Genomic DNA, 20,288 nt, shown 5'->3' on the forward strand with positions numbered 1-20,288 from the left:
GCCTCTCTGCGTGAGGTTCTGTGTGGGGTTCTGCGTGTTCTCCGTGGGATCACATGGGTTTCCCTCCACAATGAACCCCAATACAAAAAAAACATGCAGAAGAGATTGCTCTCTTTCCCAAGACATGGTGCTCTTGGACTGTGGGCGTGGCCCACCGCTCCAAGTTGACCCCAACACTCCAGGCTGCCCCCAATTTTTTTATGTTTGTGTATCTGCAATAATTATTGGTCTCATTAGTCATTTCTCAGAACGATTTCCTGTCAGGGGTGTGTGTGTGTCTGTGTGTTCATTTGTGGCAAGTGTGTTCGGTTGTTTGCTTTGCTCACACCTGTTCCCTACAGCGTAACTCCAGGGCTTCGGTGACAAATCTTGTGGTTGTGTTTTTACTTAGCATATCTGTGTCAATGCTGTCAACTGTTGTTGTTAGCATAACATCGGGAGGGTTTTGGGCCGACCCAAGGGTGACTGTGTGCTAGCATTGCTAGCATAGCGGTCCAGGGAGACACTGGTTCTCAGCATCGATCCCACATTTCCTGTGTTGTTGTTGTTGTCGTTAGCGACACTAGCATTCTTAGCCCGGCTCTGTGCTGTCAGTAATGTTGTTGTCGTGAGTGACTCTCGAGCATTCTTGGCCTGGCTGTGTGCTGTCACTAATGTTGTTGTCGTTAGCGACACTAGCATTCTTAGCCCGGCTCTGTGCTGTCAGTAATGTTGTTGTCGTGAGTGACTCTCGAGCATTCTTGGCCTGGCTGTGTGCTGTCACTAATGTTGTTGTCATTAGCGACACTAGCATTCTTAGCCCGGCTCTGTGCTGTCAGTAATGTTGTTGTCGTGAGTGACTCTCGAGCATTCTTGGCCTGGCTGTGTGCTGTCACTAATGTTGTTGTCGTTAGCGACACTAGCATTCTTAGCCCGGCTCTGTGCTGTCAGTAATGTTGTTGTCGTGAGTGACTCTCGAGCATTCTTGGCCTGGCTGTGTGCTGTCACTAATGTTGTTGTCGTTAGCGACACTAGCATTCTTAGCCCGGCTCTGTGCTGTCAGTAATGTTGTTGTCGTGAGTGACTCTCGAGCATTCTTGGCCTGGCTGTGTGCTGTCACTTATGTTGTTGTCGTTAGCGACACTAGCATTGTTTAGCCCGGCTGTGTGCTGTCAGTAATGTTGTTGTCGTGAGTGACTCTCGAGCATTGTTAGCCTTGCTGCGTGAGCAGAGGTCATTCAGGCAGCTCACCCACACAGCTGACACAGATCCCCCAGTATTTCAATGGCATTAGTCATAGGACCGTGGAGAGTAGGGCAGAGGGGACAAGTCACAAGACAAACAACCAGGTCTGACCCAGGAGACACACACACACACACACACACACACACAAACGTCAGAACAACGTGGTAGAGGGGCAGGCCGGCATGTGCAAGAGCCTCGGTGTGTGATATGATACGTTAAGTTGTGCGTTGTGCAACCTATACACATCTTATTCCCCCGGAGGGAAGTTCTGAGCGTGTGAAACTGATATGTTCACGTGTTTGCGCGAGCGAGAGCAAGAGAGAGAGAGAGAGAGAGAGCGCGTGTGTGGGCTCGCATCTGTGATTGTGTGATAAAGTACACGTTATCACCGGTCTTCAAGCTCTATGGATACTGCATTTAGTTTTGGCACTCACTTCCTACACGCTAGCTCTGTAATCTGATGAGACAGGAACTGTTGACTCGTTAGACAGACAGACTCACCAGCACCAGCACACACGTTTACAGGGCGTGACGCCGCTATAGCCTTCTTGCCCAGGGTAGGGTCCACAGGCGAAGGCGTTCCTCTTACTACTAGCACGACACTTCACAGTGACATCGACCTGCGAGCTGGTCTGCGTACTGGGTCGAGCGGTACACACACACACACACACCACTACGGATGCATGGGGAACCAGTTCAAACCGGCGGGGAGAAAAGCTCTCGGAAATTACCTCCAACTGGAATGTAGCTAGTGATTAAGTGTTTCCTTCCTGCAGCCTGGTACTCTTTACTTAAAGAAGAGGCAAAGGAGGGATGGAGCGAGAGAAGGAGATATATTTACACCCCGAGTTAGGCGGGCATTTTTCCTTTTTGTCATTGACGCTTTCACAACCCACAGGTAGTTACATTAAACCAAAGAGCTGGTCCCCATTCTCTAACATGAGTCTCACTGTGTGTGTGCGTGCATATATCTCTTTCACACTGAGCCACAGGTGGCGTCCTGATGAATGGATCAATAGGGCAACACACCCACACCCACGGGGCCCAGCTTGGCTCTGACAAGCCTCCGAGTCTTAATAAGACCCCTGCCTACCAGTATGTCACGCCTTTGTGAGGAGAGGCGGCAAATTGCAGGGATAGGGAGGTGTGAAGTTTCATTTACCCCTGCTACCGTAATAGCACTCTGCACTGTGGGAGGCTGGGCTAAGTGCATGTGTGTCTGTGTGTGTGAATAAGCGTGACGGACGGAGTGAGTGTCTGTTGGTTTGTGTGCAGAAATGAGTGTTCCGAGTCATTCAGTGAGTGTGTGCGAGTCTCTTTCTCCTACCCTGGTGGTCCACCGAAGGTTTGGAGGCTCCGAGGATCTTGGGGGTGGCCACGCCCATGTCCAGCTCGGTCAGAGTCAGCTCGTTCATGAAGTAGGGGAGCTGGGGGAGGGAGAGAGGCTCAGGGTCAACTAAACACACGCACGCGCACAGACAGAGCTCGCTATCAACTGCCCCCGTTTCTCAGCTGAATGCCATGGCTAGTCCTCCTATGCTGACGAGCGGAGACGACCAGATGACGGGCGGGCTGGCGGCCCCCCCCCGGGGACACGGCTGTCCTGCGGACGGACGCTCAGGACGACATGGCCAGACATGAAGCAGGGATCAAACAGAGAGCGGACAGAGAGAGGCGGGGATGAGACCCGCTCTCCCAGGGCCCAGCGGGACGTCCTTGGGTCCTGCGGTGTGACGCTGCACAGCGGGGGAGGGTGACATTTTGGTTGCAGTGCGGGCGTGTGGCTGTGCATTTGTCCCTGCAGGGCAACAGGAAGGTCTAGACCGTGAGGCGTGATTGTCCTTTTTTTGTTGTTGCTCCTCCTCCATCTCTCTTCCCTCTCCAGGCTGCTTGTCCAAGCCTCGGAACTACAGTAGCACGAGTGCACTTCCCTGCGTCAATGCTAGCGACGAGCTTACGGTCTCATCAGGCTCTGCCCTTTCCATAAACACACACCGGACCTCTGTAAAGCAGGTGAGGTCAATACAGGTCAAAGGTTAGGTGCTGACTCACCCTGATCTTGCTCAACTTCATCTGGATCTTCTTGGAGACCATGTCGGTCCAGTAGGGCTCACACAGGAAATCCCAGATCACCCGGCCCACCGCCGCGTTCACCCAGGCGACAGGCTCCTCCTCCTTCGCGGACGTCACCACCGCGGGGATGCTGGGTAACTGGTGGGGGGGGATGCGGCGAGTGAGACAGAGACAATGAACGGTTGTGGAAAAGTACTTGCGGATACTTCTTTTAAGAAAAGTCTAGAGAGAGAGAGAGAGAGAGAGGGAAAGAGAGAGAGCAAGAAGCCAGAGTGACAGAGTGAAAGCGAGAGTGAAAGTGAGAGAGTGAAAGCGAGAGAGAGCAATAGAGTGAGACTGGGAGGAGGTGGGCACCTTCTTGCCCGCCCCGGGGCTGCTCTGAGGGCTCTGGGTGAGAGGACTGGCAGCAGCACTAGCAGCAGCGGCAGCAGTGTTGGCAGTGGGGCTGCCAGCCTGGGGGGGCACTAGGGAGGCCATGTAGTGACTGTAGTCCAGCAGGGTCTTGAGCTTGGCACTGCCAGAAGCAGACTCCCTGGTCCTGGGGAGAGAGGCCAGGGCCTCGTCCAGACTGCCCCGGCTGCTGCTGCGGCTGTGGGAGGTCAGGGCTGGATGAGGGGAAGGGAGAGGGAACAAAAAGCGTTACACTCCCGTGTTCAGCTGAAGTCATTTCTCGAAGAAATGACGGTTCCAGCTTGGATGCGAGGTTATGTGCGATGGGATCGGATGTTCTTTCGCCTGTCCCTCTGCCTGCTGAGGCACCTACATTTCCGCACGTTATGGATCCATCATCTTATCAATCAATTCATCAACGACTCGTTCACAATAGAAAGGTGTTCACCCACCGCTCTTGGACCCCACCACGCTAGCAGCTTTCTTCATGTCCGTCTTGGGCTTGGACGCCAGCAGAATCCTCTGGAACCACTCCTCCTTCTCCCTCCCCGTCCTCCCGAACAGGTAGAGGGTCAGGTCCCTGCTGGAGGTTCCTCGCCCCCCCTCCTGCGTCGCCGAGGGCCGTCTCGACCCGTCGCCCCTCCCGGCTCCCTCCCCCCGGTCGGCGGAGGTCGCGGTCGCGGCGCGGTCGTCCGCGGCGTCGGAGTGGTCGCCCTCGGCTTTGGACATGAAGTCGTCCTGTTTGGCCAGCTGGATGCAGACGGGATACTTCTTGTTCCAAACGCGCTTCCTGGCCAGGCTGTGAGGCGCCAGGTAGATCTGGAGAGAGACGTGGCAAAGAGATGGTCTCTAGGATGAAGACTTGGGTATGATGAGGGCAGTTGCTTTGGCGGAATGGTTGGTATGAAGACGAGAACAATTTATGGATTTAGTTGAATCATGTAAAGGGCATAGCCAGGATACATTTACATTACATTTTACATTTAGGACACAACGTCATTTTTGGCACGGTGGGGAATCGATCCAGCCCACCCCAAACTTCTGATTACTAGCCCGACTCCCTCACCGCTCAGCCAATCGTCAAGACACATGCAAACACATCTCCCTCTCACACTCACTCACACACACACAGTACCTTGCTGTCGGTCAGGTCGTAGATCTTCTGACTGATGTAGGTAACGTCCGGCTTAGGCTCGTTGTGTGTGGCGCGGCGCGGAATGTTCCGGTTGGGCTTGGACAGGCGCAGGATGGAGCCCTCCAGTCTCACGAAGACAGAGTGGGTCAGGGTGGCATGGTAGGTCTCGGGGTCATAGTTCACAATCTCATTCATCCAGCCCTGGGAAGAAAACAGTTATTGCTACGCGGTACCAAAGATGGACTTTCGGAGGTGGGTTGGGTTATGAAGTTGCTCTGTCAACTAAATATACTCTAGTCTAGCAAGTTTCCATGCCAGACAGACTAGTCTATGGAACCCTCCAATGTGGTGGGGGTTCCAGTTTCATGACCTGTCTCAATTGGGCATCTCATTGGAAAGAGTTTGTACACCACACACTCCACTACAGGTGGTGGATATTATTTACTGGTCTATACATTTGCGTGACTGATTGGACCTTTGATCCCACCTTCCGCACACTAATAAACTCCTGATTGCATGGTTGGTTAGGGCCGTATTGGGAATATATAGCTGCATTTCACACAGGCGTCGCCTTACACTCTTCAAAAGGACCAGGGCGATAGATTGGTGAAGCTTGTAAAATTGTGACAGACGCAATATGAGAAACCTAGCCACCTGCAACAGCAGGCAGGCCTTGGAGATGTGTTATCGTGTGTGTACAGTATATCAGCTGCAGGACATTTTGATATGCTGGGACTATTCCTCCGCCGGTCAGACAGGGAGATAGAGAGAGAGAGAGAGAGAGGGAAATTGAGAGTAAAGCCGAGGAAATGTGATTGAAAACAAAGGGATGAAGAACAATAAGAGCGAGGGGAGGAGGGAGGAGATGGAGACATGAAAGAGAGAGGGATTGGCCAACAACAGAGCATAAAAAACTTGGATGGAGAAAAAAAAAGAAAAGATAAGGATGATTATAACAGAGGAGATACAGTCCCTTAGTTTGTTCTGTCTGGTCCGGACCAAAGTCTATTCTACGTACATAACTGTTCCTTCTCCTTTGACCAATCAGCAAAACCCAAGACAGTGGATATGTCTGTATTAAAGCTCAGGATTCGGTTGCTGATGTTTTCCCCTCTCAATCAGGCACGGAGGTCAAGCTAGACAACAGACCAAACTGGCCTTTTCCCTGCTATCGCTGAGCGGTGACATCATTTGAAAAGCGGCCAGTGAACGTGGGGTGACCAGACAGCCTAGCCGACTGAATCCCCCCCGGGACTGAACAGACAGCCTAGCTAATGCTAAGCTCAAACATTAGTGATGGACAAAGGAGTAGCCTAACAGGCTTTGCTAATAAAATACAGCCGTCAGTCTCAAAATCCATTTGAGCGCTAATGCGTCTAAATGAGCCGGTTGGCTGGTTTCCTCAGGTAATTTATTGCCCATTTGCACTGACAGAGGCGATCAAGCACGTCACCTCCAGAGTGTCTCCTTCTGTTTTTCTGCCCTCTGACAACAAAAGGAGGGAGAGACGAGAGACGCGAACAGCCTTATTTGATGCCCTAATAGCCCTATTGCCTTTGAATTGGGCTGTGCCGTCCGTCCACTATGTGGCACTTTTGGATGTCACTAACGTCGCCTGCTTTCAACATAATAGACAAGGCTGAAGAAAGAGATTGATGAAAGAGGAGGCGGACTAAAGCCCCTTATTCATGTTGATGGTCTTTTGGAGACATTGAGCGTGATCTGTCGGTTTCTAAAGAGATTGGGTCTACTTTGCATTGGTTATCAAAGCATCTGGGGGGGGAACTGCTTTTCTGTTCTTGAAGAATGTCAAGGTTGTTCAAAGGGCCAATCTGGGCAACTATTCCATTACTCTCTGAAGTCACAACAAACTCGCGGACTTTGAATGACCTCTTAGTAATTTCCTTCCAAGTATATGCCTCGATAAATTCTGGGTTCAGAGGAGAATTAGTGACTAACCTTGAAGAGGCTCGGCTCTCTGACGTCCGGTTGGGCCGTTTTCCACAGCTCCCCCTGGTGTCTGGGATGCCTGAAACCATGGCCGGAGGGCTTCGGACCAGCCAGCCACACCACGCCGATGGCCAGAAAGAACCCCAGGCCAACTCCTAGCAGCATTCCCCCAACGTAGGTGGGCAGAGGGAGCACGAGGAACCCGTAGACCATCGCGGTGAGGAACATGAGTGTGTAGTATGGAATGTTGGCGTCCGGTTCTTCTTCGTCCCAGTCGTCTTCGCTGCAGGGTTCCGTGCTACCGCTGGCAGGAGCCTTGGCCCGACTTCCGGTTGCGGTGTCGTCCGTCCGATCCGAGGCATCCACGCCTTCCGTGTCTGTGCACATCTCAAAGTCATCGCTGTAGAGGATGCAGTAGTCCTCGTCTTCCTGCCGGGCCAGGGCGGACATGGAACACTTGTCCAGGGCTAGAGACATGGAGCCCGAGGGGGGCTTGGGGTTTTTGGCGTCGGGCAGGCTTGCCGAGTCGGCTTGGCCCGAGGCTTCGTTGGTGGGGCTCTCGGCATCCCACTCGCCCCCTTCCTCCTCTTTGATGCAGTAGCTGTTATTGTTGCTTTCCAAGAGGCCGTTGTTGAGGGGCGCCAGGCTGGAGAGCTCCGAGGCACTGGAGGAGAGCACTTTGGGCCGGTAAACGCCGCCGCCGCTGCTGTCTTCGCCCCTGATGCGGTTCAGGAGCTGCATGGGTTCGTAGATGGCCTCTGAGAGACGGCGTTTGGTGTCCTCGATGCGGGCCTCGACTTCCAAGACCTTGAAGAAGGAGCGGGTGTCCGGGGATGTGAGCGGGGAGGAGGGAGCCGTCTTGGAGTCCACCGTGCCGGCGACTGACGCGGCGGGAGCACGGGACTGAGTGAACTGCTTGAAGAGCTGCAGGTTGAGGCGAGACTCAGAGAGCCAATAGGGTGCCGAGGAGGAGGAGGATCCAGAGGAGTCCTGATTGGTGTCAGATGATAGCGACTTGACCAAAGTCTTCATCAGTTGACGATGGCGAACGGAGGAGGAGGCTCCAGAGGAAGAAGGCTCCATGTCCGAAGACTGAGACTTGACCAGGTTGAAGGGCTTTTCGTTGAAGGGGACCGTTACAGACCTGGAGGGGGAGGTGGTTGGGGTAGACCTGGAGGAAAGGGAGGGTGCTGTGCTGTTCTGGTCTTTGGGCAACGTAGAAAAACTAGGGGAGGCAGAAGTGGAGGCCTGAGGACCGGGAATGGGAGAAACAGTGGAGGATGACACGGGCATGATGGCAACGTCCGACGGGGACTCCAACCCTGTTCCCTCGAACAAGTCCTCGCTTGCCTCCTGGGCCGTCACAACGCAGGGTTCCTCCTTAACGGGAGGAGGTGGGGCAAAGGAGGACACAGCCGCTCCATACAGCTCCTCCTCCTCCGCCTCCTCTTCCTTCCCCAGGGCGGAGAAGTGGATGGTGACCGTCTCTCTGGACAGCGAGCGCTGGACCTGGAGTTTAGGCACAGCCGGGGCGGGGGGCCGTGCGGCTGGGGGAGGAGCTTTGTCTGCATGGCTGTTGGAGTGCCGGCTGGTCATCGCAGTGATGCTCCTGCTGGGGTAGAGTCTAGGAGAGAGAGGCAGGAAAAAGAGGTTAACACCGGGGTATAACGTGATACATGATGGCCTGGATCCCTACATTAAAACTGTAAAAACGAAAAGGTCATTGGGCATTTCCACTGGGGTCACACTTACCATGGGGGGAAAAAAGTTCACACACAAATAGAACTGTTCTTAAAATGTATAGGCTTATTAAATGTCATGCTACAATGATCAATCGTCAAAAAAACTAAAACCTTACACCTATATGCCAAACCAATTTACCAAAACTAAAGATGATATCATTTTCAACCACATCCAGCACACAGGCTTACAGTGCACAATAGTTTCAAGTGTGTTTAAGGAATGAGTATTATCTGATGGATTGATGCACACACTTTACTACAAGGAGGAAGGAAGTATAAACTTCATGGAACATGCTAGACTATCATCAAACATTTACTATTACTTAGTGGCTAACTGAATCAAGCCAAGCAGTACAGCACTGTCAAGAGATGGCCCCAGTGATATCTTTCTAGACAGCAGCGCCAAATCAATGAACGTTTATTGAATTTAAGCCACTGAGACCTTCCCTGGAGAGGCCATAGCATTTACAGAAAGGGAGGTGCCCATGTTATACAAACCATGGTTTTGCTTTGGATAAACATGCCTAAATGGGGGATTAGCTATTAGCCAGGATAAGGTTAAAATACGATCCTGCTGTCTATATAGATTTAGGTATGGACTGAATGTCAGCACTGTCATATTGATTAAATGATTCTATAGATTGTGTGCATATGATTAACCATCGGCATAAAGGACAATATTGAGAAACAACTGAATGAGATAAGGGGAACGACATGCTAAGATACAATGCCTCAAAGAAAAAAAAAAAAAAAAATCCTTTTCCTGGAAGCAACTGAAGTGGAGTTGCCATAACTGCAAGAGAATGAATCCCTGGGTCCATTACCCATCCCCAGAAAGAGACAGTTGGTGTGAACAGTACGTGTATGAGCGTATACACCTACGTTTCGGTGTGTCTGGAGTTTGCATTGGGACGTGCACGTGTGTGTAGAGGTGAGCGTGTGTGAGTGCGTGTGGGTGTCGACAGAATGTCACACTGCTTGTCTCTTTGGGCTCGTTCTGCATCGGGCTTCCCAGCAGGTTGGCAGCAATCAGGCATCCAGAACCCCAAGCAGCCGGTGATTACAGACCCAGCCTGCCACTCACCCGCTTGTCACACATTCAGATATGTAGATACACAGTTCTTGCAACAACAAAAAAGACTGCAGAGCCATAAGAGACCCACATTTTCCAGATGCCATACACACACACACACACACACACACACACACACACCTACAAAGGAAGCGGAATACACTTTGTGCGTGCACACGCAAAAAACGACTGGGATTACCAATGACATATCCACCTTCGACCCACCAATGTCTATACAAATATCCTTGCTTACCTCAAACGTCACATGTTTTTATGATTTTACGGCACGGAATTCAGTACCATGTACCTCAGACCTTCCTGCTGTACAGGTTATGGAAGAGGGGTGGCGTAAAGTAGCCAGTACAACACCACCTTGTCATGATGTAACCTCTCCATTTGATCCAGGGCACCATTCTGTTTGGCATAGCTACTCACCTGAAACTAGGGTGACTTGAACAAGCCTTGAGCTTAAGTAGGGCTAAATTCCCGCTTACCTGGCAGGATTGGGTTAACACTTAAAGCCATCCTCAGCCAATTAGTTTGCCCATACAAGGTCCAGTGTACAACCCCTTTGAGCAGAATGAAGCGTGAAACAAAAAGGGGAGAAAAATGGGCAACAGCACGAAAGGGTCGACAACATTGAACATGTTTTGAGAAGTTGAGAGACGAACAAGCTACAGTAAGGAGATGGGTTCTTGGGGGTGAAAATACATGAAACTAACATTTTAAGAGAAGCAAATGAGTGTCTCACGCATTCATATTTTTTTTTGGGGGGGTGACATGTCCTTTTCCCACCAGAAAAGCCATTAACACTTCTAACCCATGTCAATGATTGTCCTCCACAGCCATTAAAAAACACATGAAAGTCTTTCCGCAGCGGTAATTACATTATGACTGCAGTTGGCTTCAAAAGTCTTTGACTGAAAACAGCTCGCAACGTGTCTGTTCTTGCGTGACGTTTAATCAACGTTTGATTAAAACATTTTCACCGGCAGATTACCATGGTTAAATGGGGTTGGGAAGCTAACCATTGGGTTGAATTAAAATTTGAAGGGCTTTGATAAGACACCAATACAACCTGTGTAATTGTAATTAGAATCGTCAATAATCCTTCCTGTCAAAAGGTTTTTTTTTGGTTGTGACTAGTGGTGCATGCACAACACAAAGAGAAGTTGAGCACAAGCTCGAAATGCAGACATGCAACTGCAGAGACCAGACAGAATAATGAATCGGGACAGTCTCGATGCTGATGAACTAAACATTGACAGTGCTCTATCACCCTCTCTATCTCTCCCCATAAAAAACATCCAACATGGACCTTGTTATAGACACATGACAATGCAGGTGTATAGCACCAAACTACCCCAACCCCAGCCTCCCCAACCCCAGCCTCCCCAACCCCAGCCTCCCCAACCCCAGCCTCCCCAACCCCAGCCTCCCCAACCCCCTGTCCCCCGTCCTGCAGGAGCAGGCTTCGACTATCCCGCTCCAGGATCATCCTCCTCACCCTCATTGATCCGTCTCATTTATAATTGATCCTCTCAGCAGGATGCCAGATAGCTGTGCTATAGATCGGTCTTAGTTGCAACTGAACAAATGTCTCTGTGTGTGTGTGTGTGTGTGTGTCGCTGCAGTAGATAAAAGTGATGTGAAATAATTGATTTCTGGACTGGATTTTTTTTTGGGAGGGGGGGGACTTATTTCTTACTACTGCGAGCCAGTATCTTTACACTTTTCTCGACTGTTAGCATATAGAACCGTGATAAGCAGGGTCACTGTTATTCAAAACGTTTCACAGAGGTCGAACATAAAGTACCAGTCAAAAGTTCAGACACATTTTCAAATCTGTCTGAACTTTTGACTGGTACTGTAGGTCATCCTTTAACGATTGGCTGATAAGCTCTTGCTCAAGTTGTTGACACTGGTTGGCAGCTGTGGGGACATCAGCATCCTCGCTGGGTCAGACAAAAACTGGGGTGGTGCTGGCCACGGTGACATGTCACGAGTAAGCTGGTCAGACAGTCAGTCAGTCAGCCAACCACATCCCTGTCCCCGGCTGGTCATTGGGTCAAGGCTACAATAAGGCCATTCTACAGCGCTGCGCCTGTGAGCTAGAGTTATAGGCCTCATTAGCATCCATGTAGCCTATAAAGAGCTTAGTCAGGACCTACACACAACTTTCACACAATCCTGTACTGATGTGACAATCACCGAGTGTGTGTATGTGTGTGTGTGTGTGTGTATGTAAAAGCCATAATACATATAAAACACCCTGAGCTGAAGTGGTCTATTCCCACGGTCCTGTAGTTATTAGATAGTGACTTTATGTGTCTGTGTGTGTACACACTAAAGCACAATTCTATTTGTGTGTCCCCCTCCCTCCCCTCGCTCTGTGCACCAAGTGCTCCGCGCCACAGTGAGCCTAGTGTGGCGCGGAGCCATGGAGATCCGACGAACGCCGATGACGCTAATTACCGTGGCGAAGAGCGCTCATTAGATCTGGTGTTACGCGTTCATCAGGGATTTGTTCACAACTCTCCCCAGCTCGTCATTCACCCACACTGAGCACCGCCGGAGGACACTTCTACATGTGTGGCGAGTTGTCGCAGACAGTCGGATGTCCATTGGCCTTTGAGGGTGATTCGAGAAGGGTGGGATTTATGATTAATCTCTATGAGGGAATGTGGCAAAGTCACCATGACCTGTGGTAGGGAGAGCGTAGGAGACAGAATTGGGCTGCAGTTGAGTCATGCTGCGTTGTTAATGACATTTTATTCCAGTGGGATGGTGTTATGTATGAGTCATGTGGAAAGACGCTCACACACACACACACACCTCATCTGCTGACCTGACTAACCACTAACATTCTTCCAACACAGCTTTTGTTTTTGGCTTTCACCAGAACTCGAATTCAGACCGTTACGTAACCCTAAGTCATGCCAAGTCCACGATAAACCCACTTCCCATCCTTCATTGATTAGATTTGAACCGTGAAGGCTGAGTTTAGACTGTGGTCTCCTAGCACCTTGAATCGCTTTGTGGTTAAGGTTGCAAAATACAACTGCGATGCCAGGTCAAGGGTTTCCCAACTGCTATTTTAAATGGCAGGGAAGCTATAAAAATGATAAGGATAGCCCGTTGAAAAAATAAATGATAAAAAGATGGCCAGTTGACTTATCTACAACCTAGGACTGCTCACACCAACAAAGCTTTCAGTGAAAGTTGCCATGGTCAAGCCTACATATTGTTGGGAAAAACATGGTTTGACTCTAACACACCAAATCAGGAAATGGAAGAAAACATCCAGTTATCAGACCCACCAGTGCTGCTTCCTGTCAGCTCGTAACATGAACACCTGTGTGTCTGTGTGAAATGGTTCTGTACATTCATGATTTGCCAGTGTATCACCAGCATTCAATTGCTGGGTACATACGTGTGTTATCTTATGTATGAACGAGGTGCTTTTCCATGTGTAAAAGCCCTGCCTGTTTTATAATTAGTATTTGTTTGTATAGTTCTCTTCATTTGCATTGTGTTTTGTCTACAGTCGTTTGTATTAATGGTTCCCTATTCTTTCCCGCATCAAAATGTTCCCTCTGGGATAAATAAAGTACCATTAAATTAGGAGCAGAAAAGATTGATGAGAAATGCAGGTTCACTGCATTTCAGGTTGGCCACTAATACTAGCCGGGTTACAAATCAGGATGTCAGTGGTGCAATACACACATTGAGCCAAATTGGTCCATATCATTCTTCAAAAGGAAGGTGGGTTGATTTTCCAGACAGGGAAGCAGCCTTTGTCTTTTCATCTCGGGTGGTGATGCTCCTCCACCCTTTGATGGTGGAGGGTCTGAATCTTCGAGGTCTGAAAATAAATGTATCGTTTCCATGGTAGCTCACTCACGGATAGTCAGGGACGGTTATTTTTGCAAGTCATCCTCTGGAGCTGCCATCTGAAATTACAGAGAAGCAGACTGCTGGAAGGGGGGGGGACGGACGGACGAAATACAGCCTTCTCGAATGTCAAAAACGCTGCTCATTTCAAACAGCAAGCGACAATAATGACAATTATTCTGGCTGCATTGAGGGTGCAAATAGAAAAATTGACGAGGGAGAGACTGGAAAAAGAAGTACAAAAAGAACGCAGCAAGATGGGAGTCTGGGACAGTACAATGGAGTCATTGTGTGTGATTCTCAGGAATTGCCACAGAAGAACCAACATATTTAGAGGAACAAGTTAATGAAGTCATTCTATAAGAATATCTTAGCAAGGGACCTTCACTGGACACTAGACCCTCCCTCTTTTGTCAATACCAGTTGGACTTAGACCCTACCGTCAAACTCCCTTGCCCAAGAGAGGCGACATCTTTGTTTACCATATCTACTGTAGCTTCTGTTCTTAATGGGGCAACACACCTTCCCTGTGGGAGACATTATGTAATCCTAGCCCTTTAAACATGGCCCAGGTTTCTTAGGCAAGGATTAGCAATAATCCTACACTACATTTTACACTGTTTCACCAATAGCCCCCACCCCCTCCCACACACACATGCACACACACTGCCTTTAAGATAACTCTAACAAGCCCCCAAGTCCCTTCTCTGGAAATGTTTACCCCCACCCCCACATCCCAACACAAGTGCTACAACCTACATTACCAATGGATGATCACAGCGGGTTAATTGTGTGTGCCGGTACTTTTTGTGGTTTGCCTTTTGAAAAGTCAATTTGGCATGGTATTTAAGATAACACCACCGCAAGGTTGAGGAGGTGGGAGGAATCAAAATAAATGTCTGTAGCTGCCTTTTTTCCGTCGACAGCTCAGCGTGTCTATTTTTTTTCGGCGTGCGACATGTTGTAATACCAACACGTTTCCAGGCCACTGCTCACAGAAGCGCCAGTTTCTCTCTAAAACTGAGGGGGGGGGGGGGGGAGGGTTTAAAATGTGAAGTCATAATCTTTCCAATTATGTGAAATGGTGGGCGCTAGTCCTCGTTGGGTATCAAAATGCCTTTGTGCTAATACCATTGACACACGCTCAAACACATACAACGTACACACGTGGACTAGTATGGGAAAGAGAGGATTACATTGGAGAAAGATGCAACAGTTAAATAGCGGTTTCAGCTTGAAACATGCTTTGTTAAGGCTTGGCTAACATCGTCTTGGCAGAGAGTAACCCATGTGTGCATGTGTGTGCGCGCGCATGTCCAAGACAGTTCTTGAATCCCATACAGCAAAAGTACAAGAGGGGGAGACATCTGTTTTATAAATGGAATGGATTGATGAACTAGAGAGTGGTGTGTTTTGCTTGTGTATAAAAATAGCTAGTGAAGTTTGCAATAGAAATTACAACAGAGAGAGCAGAGCATAATGAGTTCATGGATAATATCAACTTGGGTCCCAAACAGACCGGTTTCACCCCTGTGTCATTGACTTCAAGTATGCAGTTCAACTTGCACAACAGGCATTGATAGAAATGATGGGAAGTGAAAACTGTATAAACGTACTCCCACATTCTCTCTTTCTCACACACACACACACGCACGCACGCACGCACGCTTGTGTTGAGCTGCAGAGGAGAGACAATTATCAAGAGACAAGTTATACTAACCTGACTTGATTGCAGGAATGCAGACTCATTTCCTTTTGGTATCGCCTCGCATCATGTTGGTTATAATGTAGTGACTAGCATGGGCTGATCCTGCTGCTTGGTATGGCTCAGTTATGTTTAAGCAGTCATTTCTCCATACGGGACACTGCTTACGAAACCAAACCATGACAACAACCACCAAACGACACAGGGGCACACAATCTGGTTCAGGCCTGTCTCCCCCACACACTGTCCTCTACTGTGGTAAACACACCAGGGAGCTACAGTTTGACTTTCGCACTTTATAAACTCGAGAACACGCGGCAGTTCGCGCACACTCCCACGCTCGTAATAAAAACATATGCCCAAGTGTGCGCGAGTGTCTACTCTGCCCCTGCTTGTTTTGCTGAGCAGAAACAGAGAACTTACTGTCAGGAGCTAATTAGCGTAGAGAGAGAGAGAGAGAGAGAGAGAGAGTGTGTGTGTGTGTGTGTGTGTGTGAGAGAGCATAAGTGAGAATGAATTAGCATGTCCTGATGGGGAGGCCGTGTGAGTGTGTGTGTGTGTGTGTGTGAGTGTGTGTGTGTGTGTGAGTGTGAGTGAGTGTCTCAGTCGACACACTGGTCAGAGAGATTGTGTTTGTGTGTCAGATGGGGCCAGATCAGGCCAGTTTGATACAGTCAGGGGAAGACGCATCTTAATAGATGCACCGGCTTCTCATTTTTAACTCCATTGTGATATTGAGAACATACATTTAGCCGTGTGCACAGCAGTCTTGTAGGCAAATGTGTGAGGACATAAACAAGAAACGTCTGTCAAAACAATTCCTTGCCTGGACATTTTCTGACAAGGGAAGCATTGTGCCAACGGTGATGTCTTTGGGGTGGTAACAACAGGGAACTGGGAAAACGTGTTTGGAGTGAGTGCTTTGTTACCCAAAATAGTTGGAAGCGCGAGTCCTTAAAAATGTAATCTGACCTGACGTTCTGAATCGCTCCCATTATCTTTAACTGTTTTAGAGAATGGAGCGAGAGAGAGAGGGACATAAACTGACAAAGATAGTGAGAGATTTACATTTTTTTTTAAACATCACACTGGGAGTGTGAGACAAAAGACAAAGACATCTTGGTCTCCCCCTCAGGTAAGCAGTCCTGGTTCCTGGCCTGCTGTAATAGCCTGGACCATATGCTGCCACATCCAAGCTGTCTGCATGTCAGAAACACCGAAAAACAACACTCTGTTCTACCTCTTCAGGATCCCTCCAAAACATCAGTACATCTGGAATTGCACATCTCTCTCATCGCTATACGGTTAGGATGGTTGTCATGGACTATGTGTGGGATCCCTCTTGATTTCTCTCCAATACTGACTGATTATAGCCTTGTCATTTAACGGGTTCAGAGTTGCTGGACGGTGAACTCTTAACTTGGTGAAGTATTGTTGAAACATGAAAATAAAAAAACACGCAGGTGCTGTTGAGGGATAATGACAATAATAAACCTTTTATCGTTGATGTCATTTTGAACAACATAGGGCCTAGGCCTCGTTGAGTTTGGCTCACATACTTGTCACTTGTGTTACATAATGCATTCCTCCAGTTAAGCGCTCCACTTCCTCAACGGGGCCGCATTACATTTGAATGAGCTACGCGGCTATCGAGGTGACAAAACTGCAGAACTTAGACACAGGGATCGGTTTCTGGGTTCGTATTTTGACACCGCTACAGCAGGCAGGCAACATGAAAGGGAATTGAGATGATCAAAGTCTGTAATTGTGCAATCTGAGGATTAAGAGAGAAGGTGTCTATTGACTGAAACAATTATAATAAACCAAACCAAACTTATAGGAATGCGACCAAAGTGGCACAACATCACCTTTTTCAGACATCATCGCAGTATTTGAATAGATCGGATTTGCTCCTTTCTCCCTCGTGACTTTTCACGTGAATATCTGGGTAACCGCACACCTGTGATGACCTAAGTTAGATGTGAAATCTCCTGCTGTGCTCTGCATCTTTAGCATCGAGTGGCAAAGGGTCCATCCACCTGAACAGACTTCAGCATCTGGAGAAGCCCTGCATCCATCGGGCTCTTCCACCAACTCCACCGAGGTGTCTGTCCTACATATCTAACAGACACGTGCGCCCACGACACACACATTTACAGAAGCGAGCGGAACGCAAACAAAGCAGATTTAAACTCCGGAGAAATTAAAACGCGCACACACCTCCCTCCGACCTGGCTGGCTACGTGTGCCACATCCCTGACAGCCTTACCTGTCGGAACTCATTTGGTTTTCCTCCACCACTTGCCGAGGTAAGCTACGCCAACATGGACAACCGACGAACCAAGGCGGCGGTGAGATTGAACCACCCTACCTGGCGAGCTTGTAAACAAGACCTGAGCAACAAGCTCAGATGGAGGCTAAGATCAATAGTCCCCTGAAGGTTTACTGGTAATAAGGCTGTATATAGCAGAAACCAATGAAGTCAAGGAGTTGCTAATCCCACTTTTAATAGTGCTGCAGCGCCACAATCGATAATGGGGAGGTAACGGGGTTGAAACGGGCTGAACTTCACAAATGCGTCCCTGGCTAATCACTCAGGTTAGAGCCAGCTCTGTACTCGGGGGAGGGGGGGGGGGGGTCGAAGGGTGGCTGAAGTCCAAATGGTTGATGGCACAAGGCATCACAACGCCCAATCCCGACAACAGGAGCGGAACTCGTCCCAGTGGGATTCCGCCATGACTAAAACGTTTCTATTTCAGTTAGCCTTTTCTGGGCTCGTAACCAACCCCCGGCATACAGAACACAGCTCATCCACAATCTCAATTTCCAGGGAGAGAGAGAGAGCTACGGAAGCATATATGCAGGCTAGGCTATACTGATTATCTGCAGTCCCTCCTCCTCTGACTGTTCCCATGGTAAACAGGGGATGGTCCCCCGTGGAGTTGATGGTATGATGGATAGGGCTTGTCATGCAGGAAGGAGATGGCTCCAGAACCTGACAATGGCGTGTTGTGGTTGATGGCTGACAAGTTGACAAGTAAACACGGTTCAGTAACGAAGACTTTCTCTCTCTCTTACACACACACACACAGGTGACAATGGTGTTCAGGGAAGTAAAATGAAGACAAATCTGTAAATACATCCTATTTGTCCTATATACTGTGCATGGTCTGGAAGATAATTGTGTGTGCTGGTGTATTGTGTGAAATGTGAGAGACTAATTGAACAACCCATTCACTGCGTCTTAATAATTGAATACAAATCCCTGTTGTTGACGAGAGGATTCTTCAGTAAGCTCGGCATTCATTTTACCAGTGTAAACCCGCTGTCAGCTTGAGTCAAGTTTGTCACGAGACAAGGAGAAAGCAACATTCTTGCATATTTCAGAACAGGTAACACTAGAACCAAGACATCAGAGTCATATCTGCATAGTTCACATACAGATTTGAAAAAAAGGATTCACGGCTCTGATGGTGTGACAGCTCGAAAAATATCCCTGATCCTTTGACACAAGGACACAGCCTTTTACATTTACATTTAGTCATTTAGCAGACGCTCTTATCCAGAGTTCCAATCCAGACAGGAATCGATCCAGCAAACCTTCTGATTACTAGCCCGACTCCCTCACCGCTCAGCCATCTAACTAGAGGGAAGGAATACAGCAGTTGGATCTGATGCCGTTGACTAAATGTTGACTAAACAGCAGAAGCGAGGCGGAGGAGTCTGTCCCAGCTGTTCCTTATCAGTTAGGAGGGCTAGGGTTACCTCCAGCTCCCCTTCTTGATTCACTGACACACCTGCTCCCCTCCCCAGTCTCTATACAGTCGGTTCTTAACCTGGACCCATCACACGACACGCAGTCATAAAACCCAGCTGTCGACTGCTCAATGTGTTGCTCTAGGGAACTGTTGGAAGCTTTGTAGGTAGTACTAACTAGAGGGGAGATGCAGCTACCTGAATGAGTAGCTTAAAGGCTAGGTACGCTCTGACTAACCAGGCATGAGAAAAGAAATGCGCTTGAGCTATAAATAGCCTAGTCCACCACCATAGAGAGAGAGAAAGACAGCAAGAAAAAGAGAGAGAAAGAGATTAGAAACTCACTTTAGGAGGTCCACGAGTGAGTCAGAACTGGGAACAGGTGTCGAGTCAACATGGTGTAATCCTTACAGCGAACAGAAAACCTTGATAAGCCACGTTGAGCTCATGTTTCCCAGTTTCATGTTCGACAGTGCTGAATGTAAATCATGGGTGGCTGTCCCAATTCGTCCCTACAACATCGTTTTCTGCACTGTGGAGTCCCACACCAGTTCCGCTGCATCGCAAAAGCTTGATCATGTGAAGTTAGTTTTACAATAACATAGTGCTTTTTTTTTTTGGAGGGGGGGGGGGGTTGCAGAGGTGTGACATGTATTTGTCATGTGGCAGCTAAAACTAAAAGACGCTGTCAGTCTGACACATCTGTGTGGGTATTGTAACTGATCACCACAGCAACTAGGGGGAAACCACCACCCCCCATACCCACCAGGAAGTGGAGGGTTGCTTTTTTTTTTTGCAACTGCCTCCCGTTGTCTCACAAACAGATGGTATGCTAAGTAACTTCTGCTTTACATGACGCTAAAATGGAACTCTGGTCACTCCATTACTTCTCACACAGGTGTTACCGGAGGTCTTCATCTCACCCTCTCTCTACCACAGTCACACATGTTTCTATCCAATGGGTTTGTTGTTCCATGAATGACAGATCGACACACCATTTCAAACGGTTAGACTATTTCTCGGATTGATTTTGATCCATGATCTGCGTTGAGCTGTTTCACAAATAGGTGAAGATTCCAGTCCTTCTGTTGCACAAAGGATGGACAAACTGGGAAGGTACAGTCTGTTCATCACATTGGACCCATAAGAGGAAAGACCCTTGACATGGTCTCAAGTCTGAAGCAGGTGCCACTGACAGTGTATCGTTAACTATGGAACTGTACCCAAAGGCTGTGTTGCCATGGTGACATTTGATTAGAAGAGGGGGCACACATGGATTTAGTCACATCCTGCTTTCAGGAGACCACAAACAACAATCACCCAATCCCTATCGATAAGACCCAGTGT

At 48.8% G+C, this 20,288-nt stretch overlaps 1 protein-coding gene across 3 annotated transcripts in view; it reads right to left on the bottom strand.

The window, feature by feature from the left end:
- LOC146237657 (testis-expressed protein 2-like) overlaps positions 1-20,288 on the bottom strand; it is a 28,819-nt gene that overhangs the window by 6,881 nt on the left and 1,650 nt on the right. For all 3 annotated transcript variants that reach the window (XR_014740518.1, XM_084684926.1, XM_084684925.1), the window contains exons 3-8: positions 6,782-8,396; positions 4,823-5,023; positions 4,140-4,506; positions 3,652-3,902; positions 3,277-3,435; positions 2,552-2,651 (exon numbers count right to left, since the gene is read on the bottom strand). Coding sequence is in view for 2 of the 3 variants with exons in the window: in XM_084684926.1 (XP_084541052.1) it covers positions 2,552-2,651; positions 3,277-3,435; positions 3,652-3,902; positions 4,140-4,506; positions 4,823-5,023; positions 6,782-8,368 (2,665 nt within the window). In the remaining variant the exon portion in view is untranslated. The remainder of the gene's footprint in view (positions 1-2,551; positions 2,652-3,276; positions 3,436-3,651; positions 3,903-4,139; positions 4,507-4,822; positions 5,024-6,781; positions 8,397-20,288) is intronic.

This window comes from Hypomesus nipponensis, chromosome 21 (assembly GCF_054491055.1).
Source record: "Hypomesus nipponensis isolate SF chromosome 21, ASM5449105v1, whole genome shotgun sequence".
NCBI classification, from domain to species: Eukaryota; Metazoa; Chordata; class Actinopteri; order Osmeriformes; family Osmeridae; genus Hypomesus; species Hypomesus nipponensis.